The following is a 26,074-nucleotide window of genomic DNA, read 5'->3' on the forward strand; positions in this document are numbered from 1 at the left end:
CAAATGTAATTCAAATTCTATTAGTGATGAATAAACAAACAAAAGAAATGGCTCCATTAAGAAGCAAGCTTAAAGGGTTCAATTTACCAATCTCTCACCTCGCAGTTTGATTATCTGTGCTGCGTTCCTCTACAACACAGTTCCTGCTGACAGCTCAGGATTGATGAATGAACCCAATGGAATAAATATATGAGCAAGGCTCACTTTAACCGTTAAGCAACTTTTAATTGATGTATGTTTGTGCAATCATTTGCAGTAACATTCTTGATTCAGGCACCAACGAGGCGTTGCAGCCCTGCCCATTGAGTGAAGAGTAGCCCAATGGTTACCTGGGAGAACCCTGTCTTTTTGTTGTACCGTATACAAAAAAACAAAAAATGCTTTGATACTTTTTGTTTTGGAGGCATTAATTGCACAAAAGCAACTTGACATAGGATTACCCTACATTACTTACCACAATCCCAGTTCTTAGGAGAAGATAATGTACAGTCTGCGTAACATCTGCTGCATGTAGTAGATTGTGATAGGGGTTTTTATGCTTTGTGTATCCAACTTCCAGGGCTTCAATGAATGACACAAGGGAGGAGATAGGGATCTGAAATGAAGAAAAGAGGTCAAAAATAAGAAGATTTATACTGTAATTAGATCTGAGTCATTCAGTCTGGTAAACAGTGCTAAAATGTATCAGTGGAGATTGATGGAATTCAAATTGTTTCAATGGCTTGTAGTGGTCAGACGAATATAAAGTGAGGACAGCCTCCTGCTCAATGCTTGCTGTGCTGCAGCTAAGTGAAAAGGAAAAACATTCTCAAAGTTAAAAAGAAAGCATATAACCAAACATAGATATTTCTGAACAAAAACCCTTTTTTGATGAGACTTTATGTGCCAAATGCAAATTAGGTAGATAAAGAGACAGCTACAGTTTTGTAATTGTTATGGTCCTGGACTAACAAGCCAAAAATGTTAAGCTCAAATTCCACCATGGCAAATTATGAGGATTTTGATCAATCTGATCATTTTTCAACTAAAACCAGGGGAAATAGAATAAACTTGAGAGTAATATTGATCTCCATAAAGACTGCTCCTGCATATAAAAGAAAGGCTTCCAATTATACAGTGTCTTTCATGACCACAGTCCATTCCAAAGCACTTTCCATCCAATGAAATACTTTTGAAGTGTAGTCACTGTTTTAATGTAGGAAATGCGGCAGCTAATTTACACGCAGAAAGCTCTCGTAAATAGCAATGTGATCATGATTAGATAATATGTTTTTGTGATGTTAATTGAGGGGTAAATATTGGGTAGGACACTGTGGATAACTCCCCTTCTCTTCTTGGAGATAATGGGATCTTTTACTTCCACCTGAGAGGGTAGATTTAACGTCTCATCCAAAATACGGATATTCCTAATTTAATCTGCCCACCCCCACGAAAAAACTATTAACGGGTATATAGGAGGTAATTTATGAGGTGGTATGCTGCCAGTGTGAATCAGAAATTCAGGCATCTATTCGCAATGCATGGCCAAAATATTGATTTGCATGGCAGGTCGGCAAATCTTCTAATCAGAGCCGAAGTGTGACATCACAGGAAAAGAGGTAGGTGATTGGTGGGTATCTCTTCCATGTCTCTTTATGACCAAGTGGTTTCAATCGAGAGATGTTATTACAGCTGAAGAGCACAGTTAAGAAATTCACTTTTAAAATATTTAACATCCAAATTAATTTGTTAAATAGAATAGAGATGGCTGGGCAGGTGATGTGTTGCAGCTGTAGTATGTGGGAGCTGGTGGACGCCGGTGCGATCCATGGTGACCACATCTGCAGCAAGTGTTGGCTGCTCGAGGACCTTCGGCTCAGGGTTGATGAGCTGGAATCCGAGCTGTGGACACTGCGACACATCAAGGAGGGGGGAGAGTTACCTGGACACTGTGTTTCAGGAGACAGTTACACCCCTGAGATTAATTACATCAAATTTAGACCGTGGTCAGGGACAGGAGGGTGTGAGTGAGACAGGTATGGAGATCCAGAATGTAGCTTTGGAGGAGCCTCAGCCAGTGCCCTGATCCAATAGGTACAAGGTTATTGCTCCCAGTGTGGACGAGGGCAGAGGGGGGGGATGAGCGAACTGACCACAGCACCATGGTTCAGAGCGTTATTCAAATGAGGGAAGAAAAGAGAAATGTAGTAGTAATAGAGGATAGCATAGTTAGGGGAATATATACTGTTCTCTGCAGCAAAGACAGGGAGTCCCGAAGGCTGTGTTGCCTGCCTGGTGCCAAAGTTAAGGACATGTCTTATGGGCTGGAGAGGAACTTGGAGCGGGAGGGGAAGGATCCAGTCGTTGTGGTCCACGTAGGTACCAACGACATAGGTAGGACTAGGAAAGAGGTTCTGCTGAGGGAGTTTGAGCAGTTCAGGGCTAAATTAAAAAGCAGAACCGCAAAGGTAATAATCTCCAGATTACTACTTGAGCAAACTGGCATAAGATTAGAGAGGTAAACACGTGGCTCAAAGATTGGTGTGGGAGAAATGGGTTCCGATTCATGGGGCACTGGCACCAGTTCCGTTGGGACGGGTTCCATTTGAACCATGCTGGCAAATTTTATAACTAGGGTTGTAGACAGGACTTTAATTAGTGGAGGGAAGTTTAAAAAATCAAAAAGAAACGAGAGAGCAGAGGTGCAGCGTAGTGAAGAGGCAAATGGTAATCAAAGTATGACAGGAAGGGGCAGAAAATATAAGCAGAAGAGTGCAGCAGAAATTAGAACCAGAATGAGTAATAATGGCAAAAAGTCAAAGCTTAAAGCTTTATATCTGAATGCACGCATCATTTGTAACAAGATAGATGAGTTGACGGCACAAAGAGAAATTAATGAGTATGACTTGATAGCTATTACAGAGACGTGGTTGCAGGGTGGCCAACACTAGGAACTCAATATTCAAGGGTAATCAACATTCCGGAAAAATAGGCAAAAAGGAAAAGGAGGTGGGGTAGCTTTGTTAATAAAGGAAGATATCAGTGCGGTGGTGAATAGTGATATCGGTGCAATAGATCGTGATGTGGAATCAGTTTGGGTGGAGATAAGGAATAGCAAGGGGAAGAAGTCATGGGTGGGAGTTGTCTATCGGCCTCCAAAGAGTTGCCTCATTGTAGGACAAAGTATAAATTAGGAAATAACAGAGTAGTGTAAGAAGGGTGCTACATTGCCATGGGTGATTTTAATCTGCATACTGACTGGACAAATCAGATTGGCAGAGACAACATGGAAGACGAATTTGTAGAACGCATCAGGGATTGTTACTTAGAGCAATACATTGCAGAATCTACCAGGGAAAAGGCTAGTTTCGATCTAGTAATGTGCAATGAGGCAGGATTAATAAGAGATATTGTAGTTAAGGATCCTCTAGGGGGTAGCGATCACAACATGGTAGAATTTCAAATTCAGTTTGAGGGCGAGCAACTCGGGTCTCAAATCAGTGTCCTCAACTTAAACTATGGCAATTACGGAGGTATGAACAAAGAGTTGTCTAAAGCAGACTGGGAAAATAGACTAAGGGGCAGATCAGTGGATGAGCAGTGGCAGGCAGTTAAACAGATATTTCAAAAAGCTCAGCAAAAATTTATCCCCATCAAAAATAAGGACTTAATGAGAAGGATGAACCACCCATGGTTAACAAAGGTGATCAAGGAGCGTATCCAATCAAAAACTAAGGCATACAAAGTGGCAAAAACTCTTGGTAGGCCAGAGGATTGAGAATTTTTTCAGAACCAGCAACGGATGACTAAAAAGCTAATAAAGAGGGAGAAAATTGATTATGAAAGTAAATTGGCAAGAAATATAAAAACAAACAGTAAGAGCTTCTACGGGTATATAAAAAGAGAGTAGCTAAAGAGAGTAGCTAAAGTGAGCATGGGACCCTTGGAGGATGTGACTGGAGAATTGATAACAGGGAACAGGGAAATGGCAGAGAACTTAAACCAATATTTTGCATCGGTCTTCATGTTGGAGGACACTTTAAACATCCCACAGATATCAGAACAGCAAAGAGCTAATGGGAGGAAAGATCTTGTAACAATCTCCATCACGAGGGACAAAGTATTTGACAAACTAATGGGACTAAATGCAAACAAATCACCAGGACCTGATGGTCTACATCCAAGGGTTTTTAAGGAAGTGGCTGCAGAGACAGTGGTGGCATTGGTCGAAATATTCCAGTACTCACTGGATTCTGGGAGGGTCCCAGAGGATTGGAAAACGGCTCATGTGATTCCCCTGTTCAAGAAGGGAGGGAGACAAAAATCAGGAAACTATAGGCCAGTCAGCCTAACATCAGTCGTTGGGAAAATGCTAGAGTCCATTAGTAAGGAAGAAATAGCAGGACATTTAGAAAAGATTAATGCAATCAAACAGAGTCAACATGGTTTTGTGAAAGGGAAATCATGTTTAACAAATTTGCTAGAGTTCTTTGCATAGATAACAAGCAGAGTTAATAAAGGGGAACTGATAGATGTAGTGTATATAGATTTCTAGAAGGCATTTGATAAGGTGCCATATAAAAGATTATTGCACAAGATAGGAGCTCACGGTATTGGGGGATAATGTACTAGCATGGATTGAGGATTGGTTAACACACAGAAGACAGAGAGTCGGGATTAATGGGTCTTTTTCAGGTTGGAAAGACATAACTAGTGGAGTGCCACAAAGATCAGTCCTAGGGCCTCAATTATTTACTATCTATTTTAATGACTTGGAGGAGGGGGCAGAGTGTAATATAACCAAATTTGCTGACGATACAAACAATAGGTGGGAGGGCATGTTGTGATGATGACATAAGGAATCTGCAAGGGGATATAGATAGGTTGAGTGAGTGGGCAAAAACTTGGCAGATGGAGTTTAATGCAGGAAAGTGTGAGGTCAAGCACTTTGGTAGGAAGAATAAAAAGGCAGACTATTATTTAAATGGAGAGAGACTCCAAAAAAGTGCAGCACAGAGGGATCTGGGTGTTCTTGTGCATGAAACACAAAAAGTTAGCATGCAGGTGCAGCAAGTAATTAAGAAGGCAAATGGAATTTTGGCCTTTATTGACAGGGGGTTGGAGTTTTAAAATAGGGAAGTCTTGTTACAACTGTACAGGGTGTTGGTGAGGCCGCACCTGGAGTACTGTGTACAATTTTGGTCCCCGTATTTAAGAAAGGATACACTGGCATTGGAGGCAGTTCAAAAGAGATTCACTAGGCTGATTCCTGGGATGAAGGTGTTGACTTATCAAGAATGGCTAAACAGGATAGGCCTTTATTCATTAGAGTTTAGAAGAATCTTATTGAAACGTATGAGATTCTGAGGGGGCTTGACAGGGTAAATGTGGAGAAGATGTTTCCACTCGTGGGGGAATCTTGAACTAGGGGACATAGCTACAGAATAAGGGGACACTCATTTAAAACTGAGATGTGAAGGAATTTCTTCTCTCAGAGGTTTGTGAATGCTTGGAATTCTCTACCCCAGAGAGTTGTGGAGGCTAGATCACTGAAAGTATTTCAGGAGGAGGTAGATAGATTTTTGAAATATTGGGAAGTTGAGGGCAATGAGAAGCTGGCACGAAAGTGGAGTTGAATTCTGGGGCAGATCGGCCATGATCTTATTGAATAATGCGGCAGGCTTGAGGGGCCGAATGTCCTACTCCTGCTCCTATTTCTTATGTTTTTATGTAATCAGTAATGTGTAAAATTTCCCCCATGTCACAAACCCCAATGGGAAATGTTTTTGTTCTTTAAAAATGTCATGACCTACATCACAGAACATAGAGTAGAATGATTAAATTAAAGCATGAGATATTGAGAGGCCCAGCAGGGAAGAAATTCTACAACTTAAGGTTAAGGTTCAGAACTTGCAAGAGTGGATAAACTGCTGAGGGTAAAAGTTTATCTGGTCACTACATGTTATATTCTGATTATGATTTTAGTGGAATTGCTGAATGGAGGAAACATTTGTGAACTTACAAATGAGATGACTTTACATAGTGAACAAAGGAACTAAGGGGCAGGAAAGGGGCTACCTCAAACAATTTGCATTCAGGAAGTGATTCTGAAATGTAAGTGGACTAAAACCCTCTTCTGACATTGTGATATTTTCAAAAGCCACACATGCATAATCCCCAGCATAAGGTTTAACGAGTTTGTTAGTTCTGTTCTGATGATATTTAAAAATGGAATTCTCAGCTTCCAACGTCTGACAATCCACAACAGAACCTGAAAAATAAGGGTAATTTTTCAGAGAAAATCAGAGGAAAGGACAGCCCAGGTTTTGACATAGTCATGGGCAAAATTTGTCAACTGCACAACAAACATTCCTCAGATATATAAGGTAAACAGCAAGGTGTAGTCGCTCAGTAACTAAATCATTACACCAAAGCATCTCCTGTCATCTAAATTCTTACTTCCAAAAAGCTTGGTTTCTTTACTGAATTTTTACCTATTAATAAGTATTTTAATTAACAGTATATTAGAATGATAATTAATGATTTATTAAAAAAAAGGCAATGAATGCAAACAATTAAAGGGAACCCTGAAATAAAAACAACAGAATATATGAACATGCGAACCAGGAGCAGGAGTAGGCCACTCGGCCCTTCGAGCCTGCTCCGCCATTCAATAGGTGCATGGCTGAACTGATTACTCCACATTTCCACCTACCCCCAATAACCTTTCACCCCCTTGCTTATCAAGAATCTATCTACCTCTGCTTTAAAATGCCAGGTATAGCTGAAGCATAACCTCCCTAACTTTTGCATTCAATTCCCCTTGTGATAAACGATAACATTCTATTTGCTTTCCTAATTATATGCTGTACCTGCATACTAACATTTTGCGATTCCTGCACTAGGACACCCAGATCCCCCTGCATCTCAGAGCTCTGCAATCTCTCACCATTTAGATAATATGCTTCTTTTTTATTCTTCCTGTCAAAGTGGACAATTTCACACTTTCCCACATTCTATGCCATTTGCAAGGTCTTTGCCCACTCACTTAACTTATCTATATCCCTTTGTAGCCCCCTTATGTACTCTTCACAAGTTACTTTCCTACCTATCTTTGTGTCATCAGCAAATTTAGCAACCATACCTTTGGTCCCTTCATCTAAGTTATTTATATAAATTGTAAAAAGTTGAGGCCCCAGCACAGATCCCTGTGGCATACCACTCGTTACATCTTGCCAACCAGAAAATCACCCATTTATGCCTATTCTGTTTCCTGTTAGCTGGCCAATCTTCTATCTATGCCAATATGTTATCCCCTACACCATGAACTTTTATTTTCTGCAATAGCCTTTGATGTGGCACCTTATCAAATGCCTTCTGGAAATCTAAGTACAATACATCTACCAGTTCCCCTTTATCCACAGCACATGTAACTCCCTCAAAGAACTCCAATAAATTGGTTAAACCTTAATCCCTTTCACAAAACCATGTTGACTCTGCCTGATTACCCTGACTTTTTCTAAATGCCCTGCTATAACGTCTTTAATAATAGCTTCTAACATTTTCCCTAAGACAGATGTTAAGCTAACTGGCCTGTAGTTTCCTGCTTTCTGTCTCCCTCCCTTTTTTGAATAAAGGAGTTACATTCGCTATTTTCCAATCTAACAGAACCTTCCCCAAATCTAGGGAATTTTGGAAAATTAAAACAAAGGTATCAACTATCTCACTAGCCACTTCTTTGAACACCCTAGGATGAAGTCCATCAGAACCAGGGGACTTGTCAGCCACAGCTCCAACCATTTGTTCAGTACCACTTCCCTGGTGATTGTAACTTTCTTGAGTTCCTTCTCCCCTTCCATTTCCTGACTCATAGCTAATACTGGGATGTTACTTGTATCCTGAATAGTGAAGACCGATGCAAAATATCTCGGGATTAAATGTTCTAAATACAGATTATATCACAGACCTATTCTCAACAGGTTACTAGGATTACTGAGACACTGCCACGGGGCAGTGGCAGTAGCTGTGAAGCACGAACCTGCCCACCTCCCTCAGGAAGATAGCATTCATCCTCCCACACCTCCCAGTGTCTTTGCTTTTGCCTGCCAGACTCCTGCCATCCATGTCGGGGTGATGCAGTCTGAAGCTGGTCCTTCTAGGACCAGAGCTGCTAGAGGTCATCATCCAAGGCCATCTGCAGTCTCCTCCACTGAAAATCAGCAGCCTACCACCAGTCATGCTTAGATAGGACAGGAAAAGGCATACACATGACAGGCACTAAGGGTATGCACAACAGCGATTAGTTGGCTTTTGCATGCAATATTGAATGATTTATTTTATAAGTTTGCTTTGTAATGTTTATTTTGTGGTGGTTTTTATTTATGCATTGTGCTCAAGCAGACTCACTGATGGTTGGTGACAAAGGGAAGGTAAGGAATGGGGAATTGGGCTGGTAGTTTCTGGTATCGTACCAGGATGAGTTCCTGGACAGCCTGGCCAGAAAACATGCTGTCTAGGTTTCCTCCTCTTATTCTCCTCTTCCTCGATCTGCTTGCCAAATAGCTGGTGGAAAGGCCTGTCCCCTTTTGATGGGGAGGCTGTGCAGCATGCAGATGACCACCACAATTTTTTTTCATTCCTTCATGGGATGTGAGCGCGTTACCAAGGCCAGCATTTACGGCCCATCCTACTTGCATTTGAGAAAGTGGTGGTGAGCTGCAGACCATGTGGTGTAGGTACATCCACACTGCTGTTAGGGAGGGAGTTGCAGAATTTTGACCCAGTGACAGCGAAGGAACGTCGATATATTTCCGAGCCAGGATGGTGTGTGACTTGGAGGGGAACTTAAAGGTGGTGGTGTCCCCATGTGTCTGCTGCCCTTGTTCTTCTAAGTGATAGAGTTGCATGTTTGAGAGGTGCTGTCGAAGGAGCTTTAGCAAGGTCCTGCAGTGCCTGTGTGGAATTTGCAAGTTCTCCCTGTGTCTGCGTGGGTTTCCTCCGGGTGCTCCGGTTTCATCCCACATGCCAAAGACTTGCAGATTGATAGGTAAATTGGCCATTATAAATTGCCCCTTGTATAGGTAGGTGGCAGGGAAATATATAGGGACAGGTGGGGATGTAGTAGGAATATGGAATTAGTACAGGATTAGTAAAATGGGTGGTTGATGGTCAGCACAGACTCGGTGGGCCGAAGGGCCTGTTTCAGTGCTGTATCTCTAAACTCAACTAAAACAAAATCTCGTAGATGGTGTGCAGCAGTGGTGGAGGGAGTGAATGTAGATGGGGGTGCCAATCAAGTGGGGTTGCTTTGTCCTTGAATGGTGTCAAGCTGTTTGGGTGTTGTTGGTAGCTGCACGCATCCAGGCAAGAGGGGAGCATTCCATCAGACTCCTGACTTGTGCTTTATAGATGGTAGACAAGCTTTATTGAGTCAGGAGATGAATTGCCGCCACAAAATTCCCAGCTTCTGACCTACCCTTGTAGCCATTTAGACGGCCGGCCCAGTTAAATTTCTGGTCAATGAAAACCCACCAGGATGTTGATGGTGGGGCATTCTGTGATTTTAATGCCATTGAATCTCTTATTGGAGATTGCCATTGCCTGGCATTTGTGTGGTGCTAATGTGCCTTACCACTTCTCACCCCAAGCCTGAATGTTGTCCAAATCTTGCTGCAAGCAGGAATGGACTGCTTCATTATCTGAGGAGTTACAAACTGAACATTGTGCAAATCAGCATCAAACATCCCCACTTCCGACCTTATAGAGGGAAGGTCATTGAGGAAGCAGCTGAAGGCTGTTGGGCCAAGGACACTGCCTTGAGGAACTAATTCCATTGCAGCAGCTTATTCGGAAGCAGAGAGTGCTGAGCGAGTGATCAGCTGGGAAGGTCAGTTTAAACTTAAACTTAATTTTCCTTTTGTTTTCGGCGGACCAGGGGGCTGCTGGGTAAGTAAAAACCTATATATTTGGGCTGTTTCTGAACCCGAGACACTACACGTGTAGTGTCTCCCACCCGCCCTCCTCCTCTAACCAAAAAAAAAAGGACTCGGTGGTGTGTAGATAAGGTAAGGCTTTTTCTATTTCTCTTTTTTTTTTATCGTGAGATTGGTAAAAACTTTTCGTTCCTTTTTCATTTATCTAAGTTAAGCTTAAGATTAAAAATGGCAGGAGATCTCAGACCCGTGTTATGCTCATCTTGCTCAATGTGGGAACTCAGGGACACGGCTGATGTCCCTGACTCCTTCACGTGCAGGAAGTGTGTCCAGCTGCAGCTCTTGTTAGACCGCATGACGGCTCTGGAGCTGCGGATGGACTCACTTTGGAGCATCCCCGATGCTGAGGAGGTTGTGGATAGCACGTTTAGCGAATTGGTCACACCGCAGATTAGGATTGCTGAGGGAGAAAGGGAATGGGTGAACAAAAGGCAGAGAAAGAGCAGGAAGGCAGTGCAGGTGTCCCCTGCGGTCATCTCCCTCCAAAACAGGTATACCGTTTTGGATACTGTTGAGGGAGATGGCTCACCAGGGGAAGGCAGCAGTAGCCAGGTTCATGGCACCGTGGCTGGCTCTGCTGTTCGGAAGGGCGGGAAAAAGAGTGGAAGGGCTATAGTCATAGGGGATTCGATTGTCAGCGGAGTAGATAGGCGGTTCTGTGGTCGAAAACGAGACTCCCGAATGGTATGTTGCCTCCCAGGTGCACGGGTCAGGGATGTCTCAGATCGGCTGCAGAACATTCTGAAGGGGGAGGGTGAACAGCCAGTTGTCGTTGTGCACATAGGCACCAATGATATAGTTAAAAATTGGGATGAGGTTCTACAAGCTGAGTTTAGGGAGTTAGCAGCCAAGTTAAAAAGTCGGACCTCAGAGGTAGTAATCTCAGGATTGCTACCAGTGCCACGTGATAGTCAGAGTAGAAATGAAAGAATAGTCAGGATGAATGCGTGGCTTGAGAGATAGTGCAAGAGGGAGGGGTTCAGATTTTTGGGACATTGGGACCGGTTCTGGGGGAGGTGGGACTATTACAAATTGGACGGTCTACACCTGGGCCGGACTGGAACCAATGTCCTTGGGGGTGCTTTTGCTAACGCTGTTGGGGAGGGTTTAAACTAATGTGGCAGGGGGATGGGAACCAAATGAGGAGGTCAGTGGACAGTAAGGAGGTAGTAACTAAAGCCTGTAAGGAACTAGATAATGAAGTCAGCGTGACTAAGGGAAAGAGTAGGCAGGGAGCAGATGATGTACGAAAAGGGACTGGTGGTCTGAGGTGCATTTGTTTTAATGCAAGAAGTGTAGTAGGTAAGGCAGATGAACTTAGGGCTTGGATTAGTACCTGGGAGTATGATGTTATTGCTATTACTGAGACTTGGTTGAGGGAAGGGCATGATTGGCAACTAAATATCCCAGGATATCGATACTTCAGGCGGGATAGAGAGGGAGGTAAAAGGGGTGGAGGAGTTGCATTACTGGTCAAAGAGGATATCACAGCTGTGCTGAAGGAGGGCACTATGGAGGACTCGAGCAGTGAGGCAATATGGGCAGAACTCAGAAATAGGAAGGGTGCGGTAACAATGTTGGGGCTGTACTACAGGCTGTACAACAGCGAACGTGAGATAGAGGTACAAATATGTAAACAGATTATGGAAAGATGTAGGAGCAACAGGGTGGTGGTGATAGGAGATTTTAATTTTCCCAACATTGACTGGGATTCACTTAGTGTTAGAGGTCTAGATGGAGCAGAATTTGTAAGGAGCATCCAGGAGGGTTTTCGAGAGCAGTATGTAAATAGTCTAACTCGGGAAGGGGCCATACTGGACCTGGTGTTGGGGAATGAGCCCGGCCAGGTGGTTGAAGTTTCAGTAGGGGACTACTTTGGGAATAGTGATCACAATTCCGTAAGTTTTAGAATACTCATGGACAAAGACGAGAGCGGTCCTAAAGGAAGAGTGCTAAATTGGGGGAAGGCCAACTATACCAAAATTCGGCAGGAGCTGGAGAATGTAGATTGGGAGAAGCTGTTTGAAGGTAAATCCACATTTGATATGTGGGAGGCTTTTAAAGAGAGGTTGATTAGCGTGCAGGAGAGACATGTTCCTGTGAAAATGAGGGATAGAAATGGCAAGATTAGGGAACCATGGGTGACAGGTGCAATTGTGAGACTAGCTAAGAGGGAAAAGGAAGCATACATAAGGTCTAGGAGGCTGAAGAAAGACGAAGTTTTGAAAGAATATCGGGATTGTAGGCGCAATCTGAAACGAGGAATTAAGAGGGCTAAAAGGGGTCATGAAATATCTTTAGCAAACAGGGTTAAGGAAAATCCCAAAGCCTTTTATTCATATATAAGGAGCAAGAGGGTAACTAGAGAAAGGATTGGCCCACTGAAGGACAAAGGAGGAAAGTTATGCGTGGAGTCAGAGAAAATGGGTGAGATTTTAAACGAGTACTTTGCATCGGTATTCACCGAGGAGAGAGACATGAAGGATGTTGAGGTTAGGGACAGATGTTTGATTACTCTAGGTCAAGTCGGCATAAGGAGGGAGGAAGTGTTGGGTATTTTAAAAGGCATTAAGGTGGACAAGTCCCCAGGTCCGGATGGGATCTATCCCAGGTTACTGAGGGAAGCGAGAGAGGAAATAGCTGGGGCCTTAACAGATATCTTTGCAGCATCCTTAAACACGGGTGAGGTCCCGGAGGACTGGAGAATTGCTAATGTTGTCCCCTTGTTTAAGAAGGGTAGCAGGGAAAATCCAGGTAATTATAGACCGGTGAGCCTGACGTCAGTGGTAGGGAAGCTGCTGGAGAAGATACTGAGGGATAGGATCTATTTCCATTTGGAAGAAAATGGGCTTATCAGTGATAGGCAACATGGTTTTGTGCAGGGAAGGTCATGTCTTACCAACTTAATAGAATTCTTTGAGGAAGTGACAAAGTTATTGATGAGGGAAGGGCTGTAGATGTCATATACATGGACTTCAGTAAGGCGTTTGATAAGGTTCCCCATGGTAGGCTGTTGGAGAAAGTGAAGTCGCATGGGGTCCAAGGTGTACTAGCTAGATGGATAAAGAACTGGCTGGGCAACAGGAGACAGAGAGTAGGAGTGGAAGGGAGTTTCTCAAAATGGAGACGTGTGACCAGTGGTGTTCCACAGGGATCCATGCTGGGACCACTGTTGTTTGTGATATACATTAATGATTTGGAGGAAAGTATAGGTGGTCTGATTAGCAAGTTTGCAGACGACACTAAGATTGGTGGAGTAGCAGATAGTGAAGGGGACTGTCAGAGAATACAGTAGAATATAGATAGACTGGAGAGTTGGGCAGAGAAATGGCAGATGGAGTTCAATCAGGGCAAATGCGAGGTGATGCATTTTGGAAGATCCAATTCAAGAGTGAACTATACAGTAAATGGAAAAGTCCTGGGGAAAATTGATGTACAGAGAGATTTGGGTGTTCAGGTCCATTGTTCCCTGAAGGTGGCAACGCAGGTCAATAGAGTGGTCAAGAAGGCATACGGCATGCTTTCCTTCATCGGACGGGGTATTGAGTACAAGAGTTGGCAGGTCATGTTACAGTTGTATAGGTTCGGCCACATTTGGAATACTGCGTGCAGTTCTGGTCGCCACATTACCAAAAGGATGTAGATGCTTTGGAGAGGGTGCAGAGGAGGTTCACCAGGATGTTGCCTGGTATGGAGGGCGCTAGCTATGAAGAGAGGTTGAGTAGATTAGGATTATTTTCATTAGAAAGATGGAGGTTGAGGGGGGACCTGATTGAGGTGTACAAAATCATGAGAGGTATAGACAGGGTGGATAGCAAGAAGCTTTTTCCCCAGAGTGGGGGATTCAATTACTAGGGGTCACGAGTTCAAAGTGAGAGGGGAAAAGTTTCGGGGGGATATGCGTGGAAAGTTCTTTACACAGAGGGTGGTGGGTGCCTGGAACGCGTTGCCAGCGGAGGTGGTAGACGCGGGCACGATAGCGTCTTTTAAGATGTATCTAGACAGATACATGAATGGGCAGGAAGCAAAGAGATACAGACCCTTAGAAAATAGGTGACATGTTTAGATAGAGGATCTGGATCGGCGCAGGCTTGGAGGGCCGAAGGGCCTGTTCCTGTGCTGTAATTTTCTTTGTTCTTCTTTGTTCTTTGTAATGCAGGATTGTCCTGAGCTGAGATCAATGGCTTCCAACAACTGCAACCATCTTCCTTTGTGTTTGCTGTGGCTGCAACCAGTGGAGAGTTTTCCCCTAATTCCCACAGACTTTGTGCCTTGATGCCACACTCAGTCAAATGGTCCCTTGGTTTAAATGGCTATCACTCTCACCTCATGTCTCAAATTCAGCTCTTTTGTCCATGTTTGAACCAAGGCTGTAAATGAGCCGAGTGATTTGCTCCATTACATTTTGTGTGGCATATGACTTTCTTTGAACACGTGCTGCACACATATGAGTGGCTGCGCATCAGAGTCATCAGCAATGTGGTCAGCAGATTGCTATTGTCGCCCTACAGCCACCCTTAGGCTTGTCGTGGTGCCTCAAATACAGTTAGCCCAGCAGACTGCCACAGAATGAAAGTGTCATGACTGCTGCCAAGTTAGCAGGCACTGATCTGCATGACATATTACATACGGTCACACCAGCTGGACGCTGAGTGAGTGGAATCCCTTTCAGTTGCGATATCGGGTGCAGTTAACATGCGGCACCCGCAAAGTGATACTTCTCCCTGGTAAGAGCGAATGAAATGAAATTAGCTCTCTTGGAGTACAGAGCTTCAGTAACCTCCCTTCTGCAACAGTGGATGGGAACTGTAGGATGTTGCAAATATCTCTAGCTCGAGTGTGAAAGGAGCCAGGTGCATGTACGTTTGTCATCACGGTCACCTTAACAGCCAATGGCAAAGTGGTCTTTGCTCGACTCTGAGATTGCAGTTGTCGCTGCAGCAGATAGTAGATTTTAGTGAGGATGCCCTTACTGAAGCGCAGACATTGCACATATTGTTCCTTGCTGACATTCAGTTTGGAGAATTGTTCCCTGAACCCCTGAGTGTTTGTGGCTTCCTGCTGGGAGCCCTTTTCCCTCTGTTTCTCCTCACTCTACCAGCAGCTTGCCCTGCCCTGTTCTAAGTTTGGCATCTGTTGATTCTTCAAGTCATACAGTATTCCAAGGGGAATGGATGCTAGAGCATCCATGTCTGCAGGCAATTGGTTTGTGCAGACACCTCAAAGTCAGCAAAGATCCATTAACACCGGTCACACCACTCTCTCTGGACAGTTGCAACTTTAAACAACTCTCAAAAGCACCAAACATTTAGACAATCAAAGCAACAGCCAGAAGAAATCAACATGATATCCAGCATGGCTTTCCCTTGAAAGTTGGCGTGCACACCACAGATGCCATATTGGGCACTAAAAGGCACCCATATTGCCCAAACAATGGGTGCTACTGATCCAAATTTCATGCCGTTCTCATCATATTGAGGCAGTCTCCATTTCTGATTACTCATCAGCACATTCAAAGAACAAAGAACAAAGAACAGTACAGCACAGGAACAGGCCATTTGGCCCTCCAAGCCTACGCCGATCTTGATGCCTGCCTAAACTAACACCTTATGCACTTCCGGGGCCCATATCCCTCTATTCCCTTCCTATTCATGTATTTGTCAAGAAGTCTCTTAAACGTCGCTATCGTATCTGCTTCCACCACCTCCCCTGGCAGCAAGTTCCAGGCACTCACCACCCTCTGTGTAAAAAACTTGCCTCGCGCATCCCCTCTAAACTTTGCCCCTCGCACCTTAAACCTACGTCCCCTAGTAACTGACTCTTCCACCCTGGGAAAAAGCTTCTGACTATCCACTCTGTCCATGCCGCTCATAACTTTGTAAACCTCTACCATGTCGCCCCTCCACCTCAGTCGTTCCAGTGAAAACAATCCGAGTTTTTCCAACCTCTCCTCATAGCTAATGCCCTCCAGACCAGGCAACATCCTGGTAAACCTCCTCTGTACCCTCTCCAAAGCCTCCACGTCCTTCTGGTCGTGTGGCGACCAGAATTGCAGGCAATATTCTAAGTGTGGCCTAACTAAGGTTCTGTACAGCTGCAACATGACCCAATTTTTATTCTCTTTGCCCCGACCAATGAAGGCAAGCATGCCGTATGCCTTCTTGACTACCTTATCCACCTGCGTTGCCACTTTCAGTGACCTGTGGACCTGTACGCCCAGATCTCTCTGCCTGTCAATACTCCTAAGGGTTCTGCCATTTACTGTATACCTCCCACCTACATTAGACCTTCCAAAATGCATTACCTCACATTTGTCCGGATTAAACTCCATCTGCCATTTCTCCACCCAAGTCTCCAACCGATCTATATCCTGCTGCATCCTCTGACAATCCTCATCATTATCTGCAACTCCACCAACCTTTGTGTCGTCCGCAAACTTATTAATCAGACCAGCTACATTTTCCTCCAAATCATTTATATATACTACAAACAGCAAAGGTCCCAGCACTGATCCCTGCGGAACACCACTAGTCACATGATCTGCATTCTGATTTCCTTGGTAAATTAGTCACAGCACGTTCAAAAAGATGGTGTAATGACAGAACAGGCAACCACTAATCCATTTACTGTACATCTCCCTGGATAAATACTCCCTGTCTCTCTTCAGTTACATAAATATTCACCCACTCCTTTAATTGCCAATATTAAGAAGCAGTCTTTGAATGTCATCTGCTGGTCAATGAAAAATGTTTTGCAAAGAGAGCTTTTCATACACGTGCTTGCTTCTCAGCAGCAAAAAGAATGATGCTCATCAGGATGTCTATAAAAAGATTGGGAACATTCAATTCTTAATGGATTGAGGAAAAAAATGGACTGTAGTTTTACAAAGCTTCATGCTTGCACCATTTAATACTTTTGGACTAAAAATTCATTGGTAACTGTTTTCAGACATGGGGGTTGCATTTTGGAATCTGCCAGGCCTATTCTAGTTGAAGCAGACAACATCCAAACGTCCTGCTGCATCTTCACTTCCATGATTTCAGCATGCAGCCCAGCACAACCCATACTGCCAGCTGGCAGCCCCTTCAGCAGGGGGCAAAACAGCTGCGAGGCTAGCAGCTAATCCAGCTAGCCGGCAGTTCTTCAAGGCAGTCTGTCCCTATTAAAGGGAATCTGCGTTGAATCAAAGGAGCTGCTGACTGTCCCGGCCTTCCGATCGCTGCCTACCCACCCCCTCACCAGTACCTGCCTGACTTGTCCCGCCGAGCCCATCCCAGTTAACTGAACTCCAGGCAACCATCGCTGGCTGGGTCCGGGGACAGGTGCAGTCCCCACAGTGGCTATCGCTTCCTGTGGCACTGCTGGGACTGACCAGTTGCCGGCCGTCTGATTGGCCAGCACCTCTTGAGGCAAGTAATTGCTTGAGCCATGCAAAATTGCATCATGGCTTCCCGGGCTGGAGGGAGGGGGCTTACCTCTGGCTTTTCAGCCGGTGAGCAGGACCACCAACTTTGGGTTAAATTGACATAGACAGGATGAAAAACAAGCACTAGGGTTTATTTCTCGAGGAGTATAGAGTTGAAAAGTAAAGTAGTAATGCTAAACCTGAATGGCTAGAGCACACTTGCAATAGAATTTTATGGGCCCCCTGAGATGAGTTTGGAGGTGGCGGGACCCTTAGAATTGCAACAGGAGGTGAAGGGCAGAGGGCCCATCACCACCCCCTCCCCCCCCCCATTACAACGCGATTTTGTGGGGGGGCAAAGGATATAAATAGGCTAGCAGAATGTGCAGACGAGTGGCTGATGGAATTTAATACAGATTTGTGTGAGGTGGTATGTTTTAGCAGAAGGGATAGGGAGAGGCATTACAGACTAAATGGCACAGTTTTAAAGAGTGTGGAGGGTCACAGGGACCTGCAGGGTCATGTGTATACATCTTTAAAGGTGGCAGGACACACTGACAGAGTAATTAGCAAAGTATATGGGATCTTGGGCTTCATAAATAGAGGTATTGAGTATAAAAGCAGGGAAGTTATGTTGAAGCTCTGGTCAGGTCACAACTAGATTACTGCATCCAGTTCTTAGGAAGGATGTGAGAGCCCTTAAAGGGTGCAGAGGAGATTTACCAGAATGGTTCCCGAATGGTACAAGGATGTTGCAAGGACAGGAAAAATGCAGCTATGAGGAAAGATTGGATAGGCTGGGGTTGTTCTCCTTCAAACAGAGAAGGCTGAGGGGAGATCTGATTGAAATGTACAAAATTTTGAGGGGCCTGGATAGAGTGGAGGTGAAGGCCTATTTAGCTTAGCAGAAAGGTCAGTGACTAGGGGGCATAGATTTAAAGTAATTGGTAGAATGTTTAGAGGGGAGATGAGGAAAAACTTTTTCACCCAAAGGGTTGTCGGGGTCTGGAACCCACTGCCTAAAAGGGTAATTGAGGCAGAAACCCTAAACTCATTCAAAAGGAGTCTGGATACGCACCTCAAGTGCTGTAATCTGCAGGGCTATGGACCAAATGCTGGAAGGTTGGATTAGAATGGATGGATTGTTTTTCGGCCAGCATAGATCCGATGGGCCAAGTGGCCTCTTTCTGTGCCTTAAACCTTCTACTTTCTATGATTCTTTGGGGGATTCTAGTTACTAGGTTAGCTTGGAGAAGCTGGGGTGAGGGGAGATATGATAGAGGTATACAAGATTATGATAGGTTTAGATAAGGAGACAAAGAAAAGCCATTCCCATTAGCTGATAGTACAAGGACTAGGGGTCACAGATTGAAGGTTTTGGGCAAGAGATGCAGGGGGATGTGAGGAAGAACATTTTTATATGCAGCGAATGTTACTGACCTGTAACTTGCTGCCTATGAGGGTGGTGGAAGCGGAGATGATGAGTGATTTCAAATGGAAATTGGATGGACACTTAAGGGAAATAAACTCGCAGAGCTCCGGAGAACGAGCAGGGGAATGGGATTGATTGGAATGCTCTAAAGAGAATTGGCATGGACTCAATGAGCTGAATGGCCTCCTTCTGTGCCATAATGACTCTTTGACCACACGGATTGTAGTGGTTCAAGAAGGTTGCTTCTCAAGAGCAATTAGGTGTGTGAAATAATTGCTGGCCTTACCAGCGATGCCCACATCCCGTGAATGGATAAATAGAAAAAACATGATAATTTTAATGGAAGCTCAGGGAAGCTGCAGAGATATAGCATGAGTATTGCTTACGCCTTTCCTCCAGAGAGTCTACCGATCTTCCACTGAAGTCACTGTTGATTATCAGGGGAACCCTATGGAAATTCAACCCCCATGACGTTAAAATGGGGAGGGAATTATATCTGCAGGTCCTGTTCCAAATTTCCCTTGCCTTCTAATCTTACTTTACCTGTAGACTACACTTGGTCTAGACTTCCTGTGTGCAACACCTTGAAATATCAAATAGTATCCTGTATTTTTTTTAAATTGCTGTTAACAGATGGGTTTACACTTTACACTGTAGCATTTAAACCACGTACTCGGGCATAATAATTGCATATTCAAGCAACCTGAGAAGTCAATCACTAACCTTGAAACGACTGATGAGGTCGTATCTGGTGAGAAGATCATAAACAATGAATTTGAGTGCATGTTCTCCACTGGCCTCATTCAGTGCAAAAACATTGAAAGTCCATTTATCTACATTCTGCAAAACAAAGCACAAGAAGATGCTTCATGATGACCGATTTGCCTTTTATCATTCATTTACATATTAAGGCTTGGCTTTCTTGCAGCCAGTCCACCATTATAATAGAATATGAGCGGGAGTTCCATTTATTCTGTTAGTTCTGTGTCTACGTCTGGCTGGCCTTTTTTGTACTTCTTTCAGCTACACTTAGGTTTTTATGTGTCTTTGTGCCAGTTGCTTAAATTGCCCAGCAACAATACTGTCACCTGTAGGCTTTCCAATCTATTTAGGAAATGAAGAGGATTATAGAGGTATATGTAGCAAGTCAGGCTTGATAGAACATACTCTGGGCCCACTTGCTGGAACTATGAAACACGTGTTTGCAGACAGATGTGTCCAGATCTCAATTTGGCAGATGATTAGTACATTCAGAAGCAGAAGAATGCACAGCACACACAAAGGCATCTGTAAATGCCTGATTGACTGTAATATTGAATATTTCCTCAAAATGCCATTTATTCGGAGGGGCAAGCATGTCTGTTTCTCCACTGGCCATGCCCAACAAGTTGCCACCAATCACTTCTGCAGAACCTGGCAACCTACGCAGCAATAACATTCGGGAACTGTTATTACAGGGTCTTGCTGAGTACAGAGTCACATGTAAATCCATGTCATTTGCGACAAGACATAGAGCTAGCATATCCTTTAACAGTTACTGTCAGCTGCAGCCTGAAATTCGTCTGCACTTCCTCACAGGCAATGTTGACCTATTTGGATGGTGCAATTGAATGCTTTGCAACCACTTCCCATAGTACCACCTCCATTTCAGCAGCCATCAAACAGGGATCAGGTGCTCCATTACTTGCCTGCACACTCATGCCTCCACCTTGACACCCCTGCTTGGAGTCACACTGCTGCTGTACTGCTGACCCTTCCCTGTTTGGAGTCCCTCTGCTGCTGAACTGCAGTGCTGCTGACCTTCTGCCTGGAGTCTCTCTGCTGCTGTACCGTGCAACAAGGCCTCAAAAGGCCAGGCCATCTCCGAAAGCCAAGAGGGACCATGCCAGATGCAAGACACTGGTTAGCCCCACAGTTCAGTGATGCCTCCCTGGAGACTCTCGTACAGGCTGCAAGGGAAAGGTGGAAGGTCTCCTCTTTCCAAAGGATGGCAGGAAGAGGTTGTCCCACCTGACCAAGTAAGTCTGGATGGAGATCACAGAGGAGATCAGCAGCCATGGGGTCACCAAATGCAAGTGAGTCTAGTGCAGGAAGAGAGTCAATGACCTCCTTCATTCTGCCAAAGTGAGTACTCCATACCTCTCTCCTCTTTGGAGCTTGCATGCGGCCACGTTCAGCTTCCATCTCATGGCTTTGCTCAACTGAAGGGCAAACTGAACCATCAGGCACGAAGGTCAATGCATGCAACTCGCATCTATCGCGATTTTTCAATTAAAATTAATCAGATAAAGTTAAGGGTCATGAATTGAAAATGTCTACCTCAGTGCCTAATTCTGTAATCTGCCCTTCTGTCAAACAATGCCCGTCATTGCTGCAAAAACTCACAAAGTTTGTCTCATAATGGCTTTAAAGAAGTAGCAAAGAGAAAAGAGAGCAAAAGTAAAAAATACCTTTAACACAGCGATGACCGAAGGAGGGTAGCTTAGTCCAACCATATTTGATGTACGCCTGTACATTCTGTTCAGGAGCAGTTCAGAAAACAAAGAAAATACATATAATAATGATAGATCTGTATCAGTAGCATTGGTTAGTAAGACAAAATGCTTGAATTGATGCAAAATTACACTTCAGGCTCTTAAATCAGGAGGATTTTTTTTTACAGTTATCAAATATTTGTTTGTTGCCTGCCCTTGTAAATATAACACTTTCTTTCAGCAAAATCAATTGCAATTGCAAGAAGCCGATAGACAGCATGTCAACATACAGAGACAATACTGGTATGTGAGGTCAGCAAGTTGATGGCAAGTTTTATGTAGACTTTGGTAGAATATTGATTAGCAAAACTTGCATTTTGCTAGCCATCTAACTGTAATCTGCAGATTATTCTTAAACGTTTAGGGGGAGAAATTTGTTTACATACAGCCTCTTCCTGATATCATTGAAGAATGCAGCGTGGGAGACTACCTGTGCAGATCATTCCCCTGTCCCTGGGGAATTTACATAAATCTGCATAGCACTGCTGAACTGACACTACGTGAATGAATTTCTCCCCTTGATATTCCAATGGTGAAATTATCTGCAGCTAAACTACAGGGAACGATCGTAAGCATAACTTTATTTTTGAAGCCATTCATGTTTCATAATGAAATTGAGTGTTACAACTTAATTACAAATTACAACTTAAAATGTAGCCCTAAACTTCCAGTTACAGAGCTTTGTCATGAGATCAAATGAATTTTCTTCCATGAATAGGAACTCCCAACAAAAGCAATGGTTAAAAAATGCTGTAAAACTCCAATTTGAATTTAAAACACTGGCAAGAATGTTCAGGCATTCTCAATTTACAGGGAAAAATTTAATTTTTCAAAAAACATTCAGATGCTCACAATTCGTGGGGAAGAGTGAGTATGTTCAAGCACTCTCAATTTAAAAGAAACAAAGATGTGCATTTATATAATATATAATAAAAACAAGAAATGCTGGAAATACTCAGCAGGTCTGGCAGCATCTGTGGAGAGAGAAGCAGAGTTAACGTTTCAGGTCAGTGACCCTTCTTCAGAACTGGCAAATATTAGAAATGTCAAAGTTTATAAGCAAGTAAAGCGGGGGTGGGGCAAGAGATAACAAAGGAGAAGGTGTCGATTGGACAAGGCCACAGAATAGCTGACCAGAAGGTCATGGAGCAAAGGCAAACAATATGTTAATTGCGTGTTGAAAGACTAAGCATTGGTACAGATAGGGTGTTAACGGACTAAAAATTGAACAGCAGCAAGTACAGACATGAAAAAAAAAACAATGGGTAAGCAAACTGAATAAACTAAGATGAAATAAAATAAACATACAAAAAAAAATGTAAAAAAGAAAGAAAAAACGAAAATGAAAAAAAAACTCAAAATGAAAGTAAAATGGGGGGCCCGTCATGCTCTGAAATTATTGAACTCAACGTTCAGTCCGGCAGGCTGTTGTGTGCCGTATCAGTAAATGAGATGCTGTTCCTCGAGCTTGCGTTGATGTTCACGAGAACACTGCAGCAAGCCCATGATAGAGATGTAAGCATGAGAGCAGGAGGGAGTGTTGAAATGGCCAGCAACCGGAAGCTCAGGGTCCTGCTTGCGGACTGAGCGGAGGTGTTCCACAAAGCGGTCACCCAGTCTGTGTTTGGTCTACCCAGTGTAGAGGAGACCACATTGTGAGCAGCGAATACAGTATACTACATTGAAAGAAGTACAAGTAAATCGCTGCTTCACCTGAAAGGAGTGTTTGGGGCCTGGGATAGTGAGGAGAGAGGAGGTAAATGGACAGGTATTACACCTCCTGCGATTGCAGGGGAAGGTGCCATGGGAAGGGGACGAGGTGGTGGGGATAATGGAGGAGTGGACCAGGGCGTCACAGAGGGAACGATCCCTTCGGAATGCTGACAGGGGAAGGAAGGGGAATATGCGTTTGGTAATGGCATCACGCTGGAGGTGGCGGAAATGGCGGAGGATGATCCTTTGGATATGGAGGCTGATGGGGTGGAAAGTGAGGACAAGGGGAACCCTGTCTCAGTTCTGGGAGGGAGGCGAAGGGGTGAGGGTAGAGGTGCGGGAAATGGGCCAGACACAGTTGACGGCTCTGTCAACAACAGTGGGGGGGGGGAATCGTCGGTTGAGGAAAAAGGAAGACATATCAGAGTCGCTTTCATGGAAGGTAGCATCATCAGAGCAGATGCTCGGAGACAGAGAAACTGGGAGAATGGAATGGAGTCCTTACAGGAGGCAGGGTGTGAAGAAGTGTAGGCGAGGTAGCTGTGGGAGTCGGTGGGCTTATAATGGATATTAGTGGACAACCTGTCCCCAGAGATGGATACAGAGAAGTCGAGGAAGGGAAGAGAAGTGTCAGAGATGTACCATGTAAAGGTGAGAGAAGGGTGGAAATTGGAAGCAAAGTTGATAAAGTTTTCCAGTTCGGGGCGGGAGCAGGAAACGGCACCGATACAGTCATCAATGTACCGGAAAAAGAGTTGGGGGAGGGGGCCTGAGTAGGACTGGAACTAAGAATGCTCGACATATCCCACAAAAAGACAGGCATAACTAGGACCCATGTGGGTACCCATTGCAACACCTTTTACTTGAAGGAAATGAGTGGAGTTGAAGGAGAAGTTCAATGTGAGAACAAGGTCAGCAAGGCGGAGGAGGGTGGTGGTGGATGGGGACTGGTTGGGTCCCTGTTCAAGGAAGAAGCGGAGAGCCCTCAAACCGTCCTGGTGGGGGATGGAGGTGTAGAGAGATTGGACGTCCATAGTGAAGAGGAGGCGGTTGGGGCCAGGAAACTGGAAATTGTCAAAATGACATAGGACGTCAGAAGAGTCATGGATGTAGGTGGGAAGAGACTGGACCAGCGGAGAAAAGATAGAGTCAAGATATTATATGCATTTATATAGTTCCTTTCATGACCACCAGACATCTCAAAACACTATACAGCCAATGATGTAATTTTTGAAGTGTAGCCACTGTTGTAAGATGGATAATTTACAGGGAAGAACATGCTACAGTCAGACACTCTTCAGTTTATGGGGAAGAACATGTTCAAGCACTTTCAATTTACAGGGAAGAATGGGATATGTTCAGGCACTCTCAATTTACAATCTGTCCAATTTTACACTCTGTTGGCCTAGATTTTCCACTGGCCGTGATTGTGAAATTTTATTATTCCAGTGAAACTGACAGCAACTTCAGAAGTCCGCACATGCACAGAACAACATGGAAATCCAGAAGTTCCTTTCCAGAGGGTGTGCTCTTGAGGTCCACCAAGAGTGCAATCCCTAAGCAATCAGTGAATTCACATAAACTTCTATTCTTACACTCTTAGTCTTGCTGTAAAGGCCCTTGGAAAAGTTACACCTGTTGAATGAGGTGGAACTGTGTTTTTAACAGTGGACAAACTTCATAACTATTGGCCCTGAAAAGCTATTTTTTATATTTGTGGAATGTTAAATTTCTCCATTATGATAAAAGACATTGTTTTTAAAGTTTGTTCATATTGATATTTTAGCTTCTATCTAAACCTAATCATAACCATTTAATTTGCAATATGAAAATTTGGATTAGAATTGCAGGATAAAGTGCTTGTAGCTTCCTGGTTTGGTATCTGCAGGAATACTTCAATGTGATTGGCTGCTTACCCTGCTTACTGACATCACTGCTGCTGCACGCCTGGAGACGTCCTTGATTTGGCAGCAGATTGCCATTGGAAAAGGGAAGTCCATGCCATAGAAATGACTAAATCTTTCTTCAAGGTCAGAGGCGAGTGCTGTTGCTTTGCAGCTGAAAACAAAATCTAGCCCATTGACTTCAATGCTCCTTCCACTGGCCATGTGAATTCTCCCTTCACTCTATCTTACCAGTTTAATCATTTGAAGGAAAGTTCTATGTTAAGAACATAACAAATACTCCCTGATCTCCAAATGTAAGGTAACAGAGTTCCAGAATATCCCTGAAATTTAGATCTCCATATAGTAAATTCTATGCCTCCCCCCACCACCCACACGTCTTCAACACCCAGAAAACATCATGCTCTACTTTAAGTCCATGTTCTCTGCATAACCTCCATTTATATTCTGACCTATATATATTTAGCTCATTTCAAAGGAGTTGACTGACAATTACCTTTACAGACTTTTATTTTGCCTATCATTCTGTGAAGAATTAAAGTTTTTTTCCCATTTCTTGTTTGACTAGCGATTTCTTGGTTTCAAACATTTTATGCACTTGTATCATATTTGGCCTCAGTCTTCTTTGCTGTATTGAAAAGGAGCTCAGCTCTTAAGGATAAATTCAACAATCCTACAATCCCAGTAGGGAACAATCTGATCTGTGAGTTGACTTGTTGCTTGTAAAATAGGAAGAGAGGGGCTTAGGGCACTGTAAATGTATCTTTGTCTTATTACAAATCAGGTGCAAAAGCCAAAGCTAACAATTTCAGGCACTTGTAATTCCCCAAAGATTATTCTCGCTGACTTCTGCAGCAAGTTCTCCAATCCATGCTTCAGGCAACAGTTATTTTGTTTTGCAACTGCAGCCTGATCAAATTTATCCTTATCGGTAGAGGAGATCTTAGGGCAGATTCTGTCTGATATTGCCTTTGGCCCATCAATCCCATTCCCCTCCCTGGCCACTGTCTCAGGCTGAACCTATCTTCCTATTTGACACTGACCTGACCATCTAACCCAAAGTTGTCCAAACCTATTTGTTTGGTGGGGGTGGTGGTGGGTGTGCACATTACAAT

At 43.9% G+C, this 26,074-nt stretch overlaps 1 protein-coding gene across 3 annotated transcripts in view; it reads right to left on the reverse strand.

Annotated features, from left to right (window-relative positions):
• LOC137370113 (dual specificity calcium/calmodulin-dependent 3',5'-cyclic nucleotide phosphodiesterase 1A-like) overlaps positions 1-26,074 on the reverse strand; it is a 537,696-nt gene that overhangs the window by 241,503 nt on the left and 270,119 nt on the right. For all 3 annotated transcript variants that reach the window (XM_068032286.1, XM_068032285.1, XM_068032287.1), the window contains exons 4-6: positions 21,259-21,325; positions 19,532-19,648; positions 455-595 (exon numbers count right to left, since the gene is read on the reverse strand). In XM_068032286.1, the coding sequence (XP_067888387.1) occupies positions 455-595; positions 19,532-19,648; positions 21,259-21,325 (325 nt within the window). The remainder of the gene's footprint in view (positions 1-454; positions 596-19,531; positions 19,649-21,258; positions 21,326-26,074) is intronic.

This window comes from Heterodontus francisci, chromosome 5 (assembly GCF_036365525.1).
Source record: "Heterodontus francisci isolate sHetFra1 chromosome 5, sHetFra1.hap1, whole genome shotgun sequence".
Taxonomy (NCBI): Eukaryota; Metazoa; Chordata; class Chondrichthyes; order Heterodontiformes; family Heterodontidae; genus Heterodontus; species Heterodontus francisci.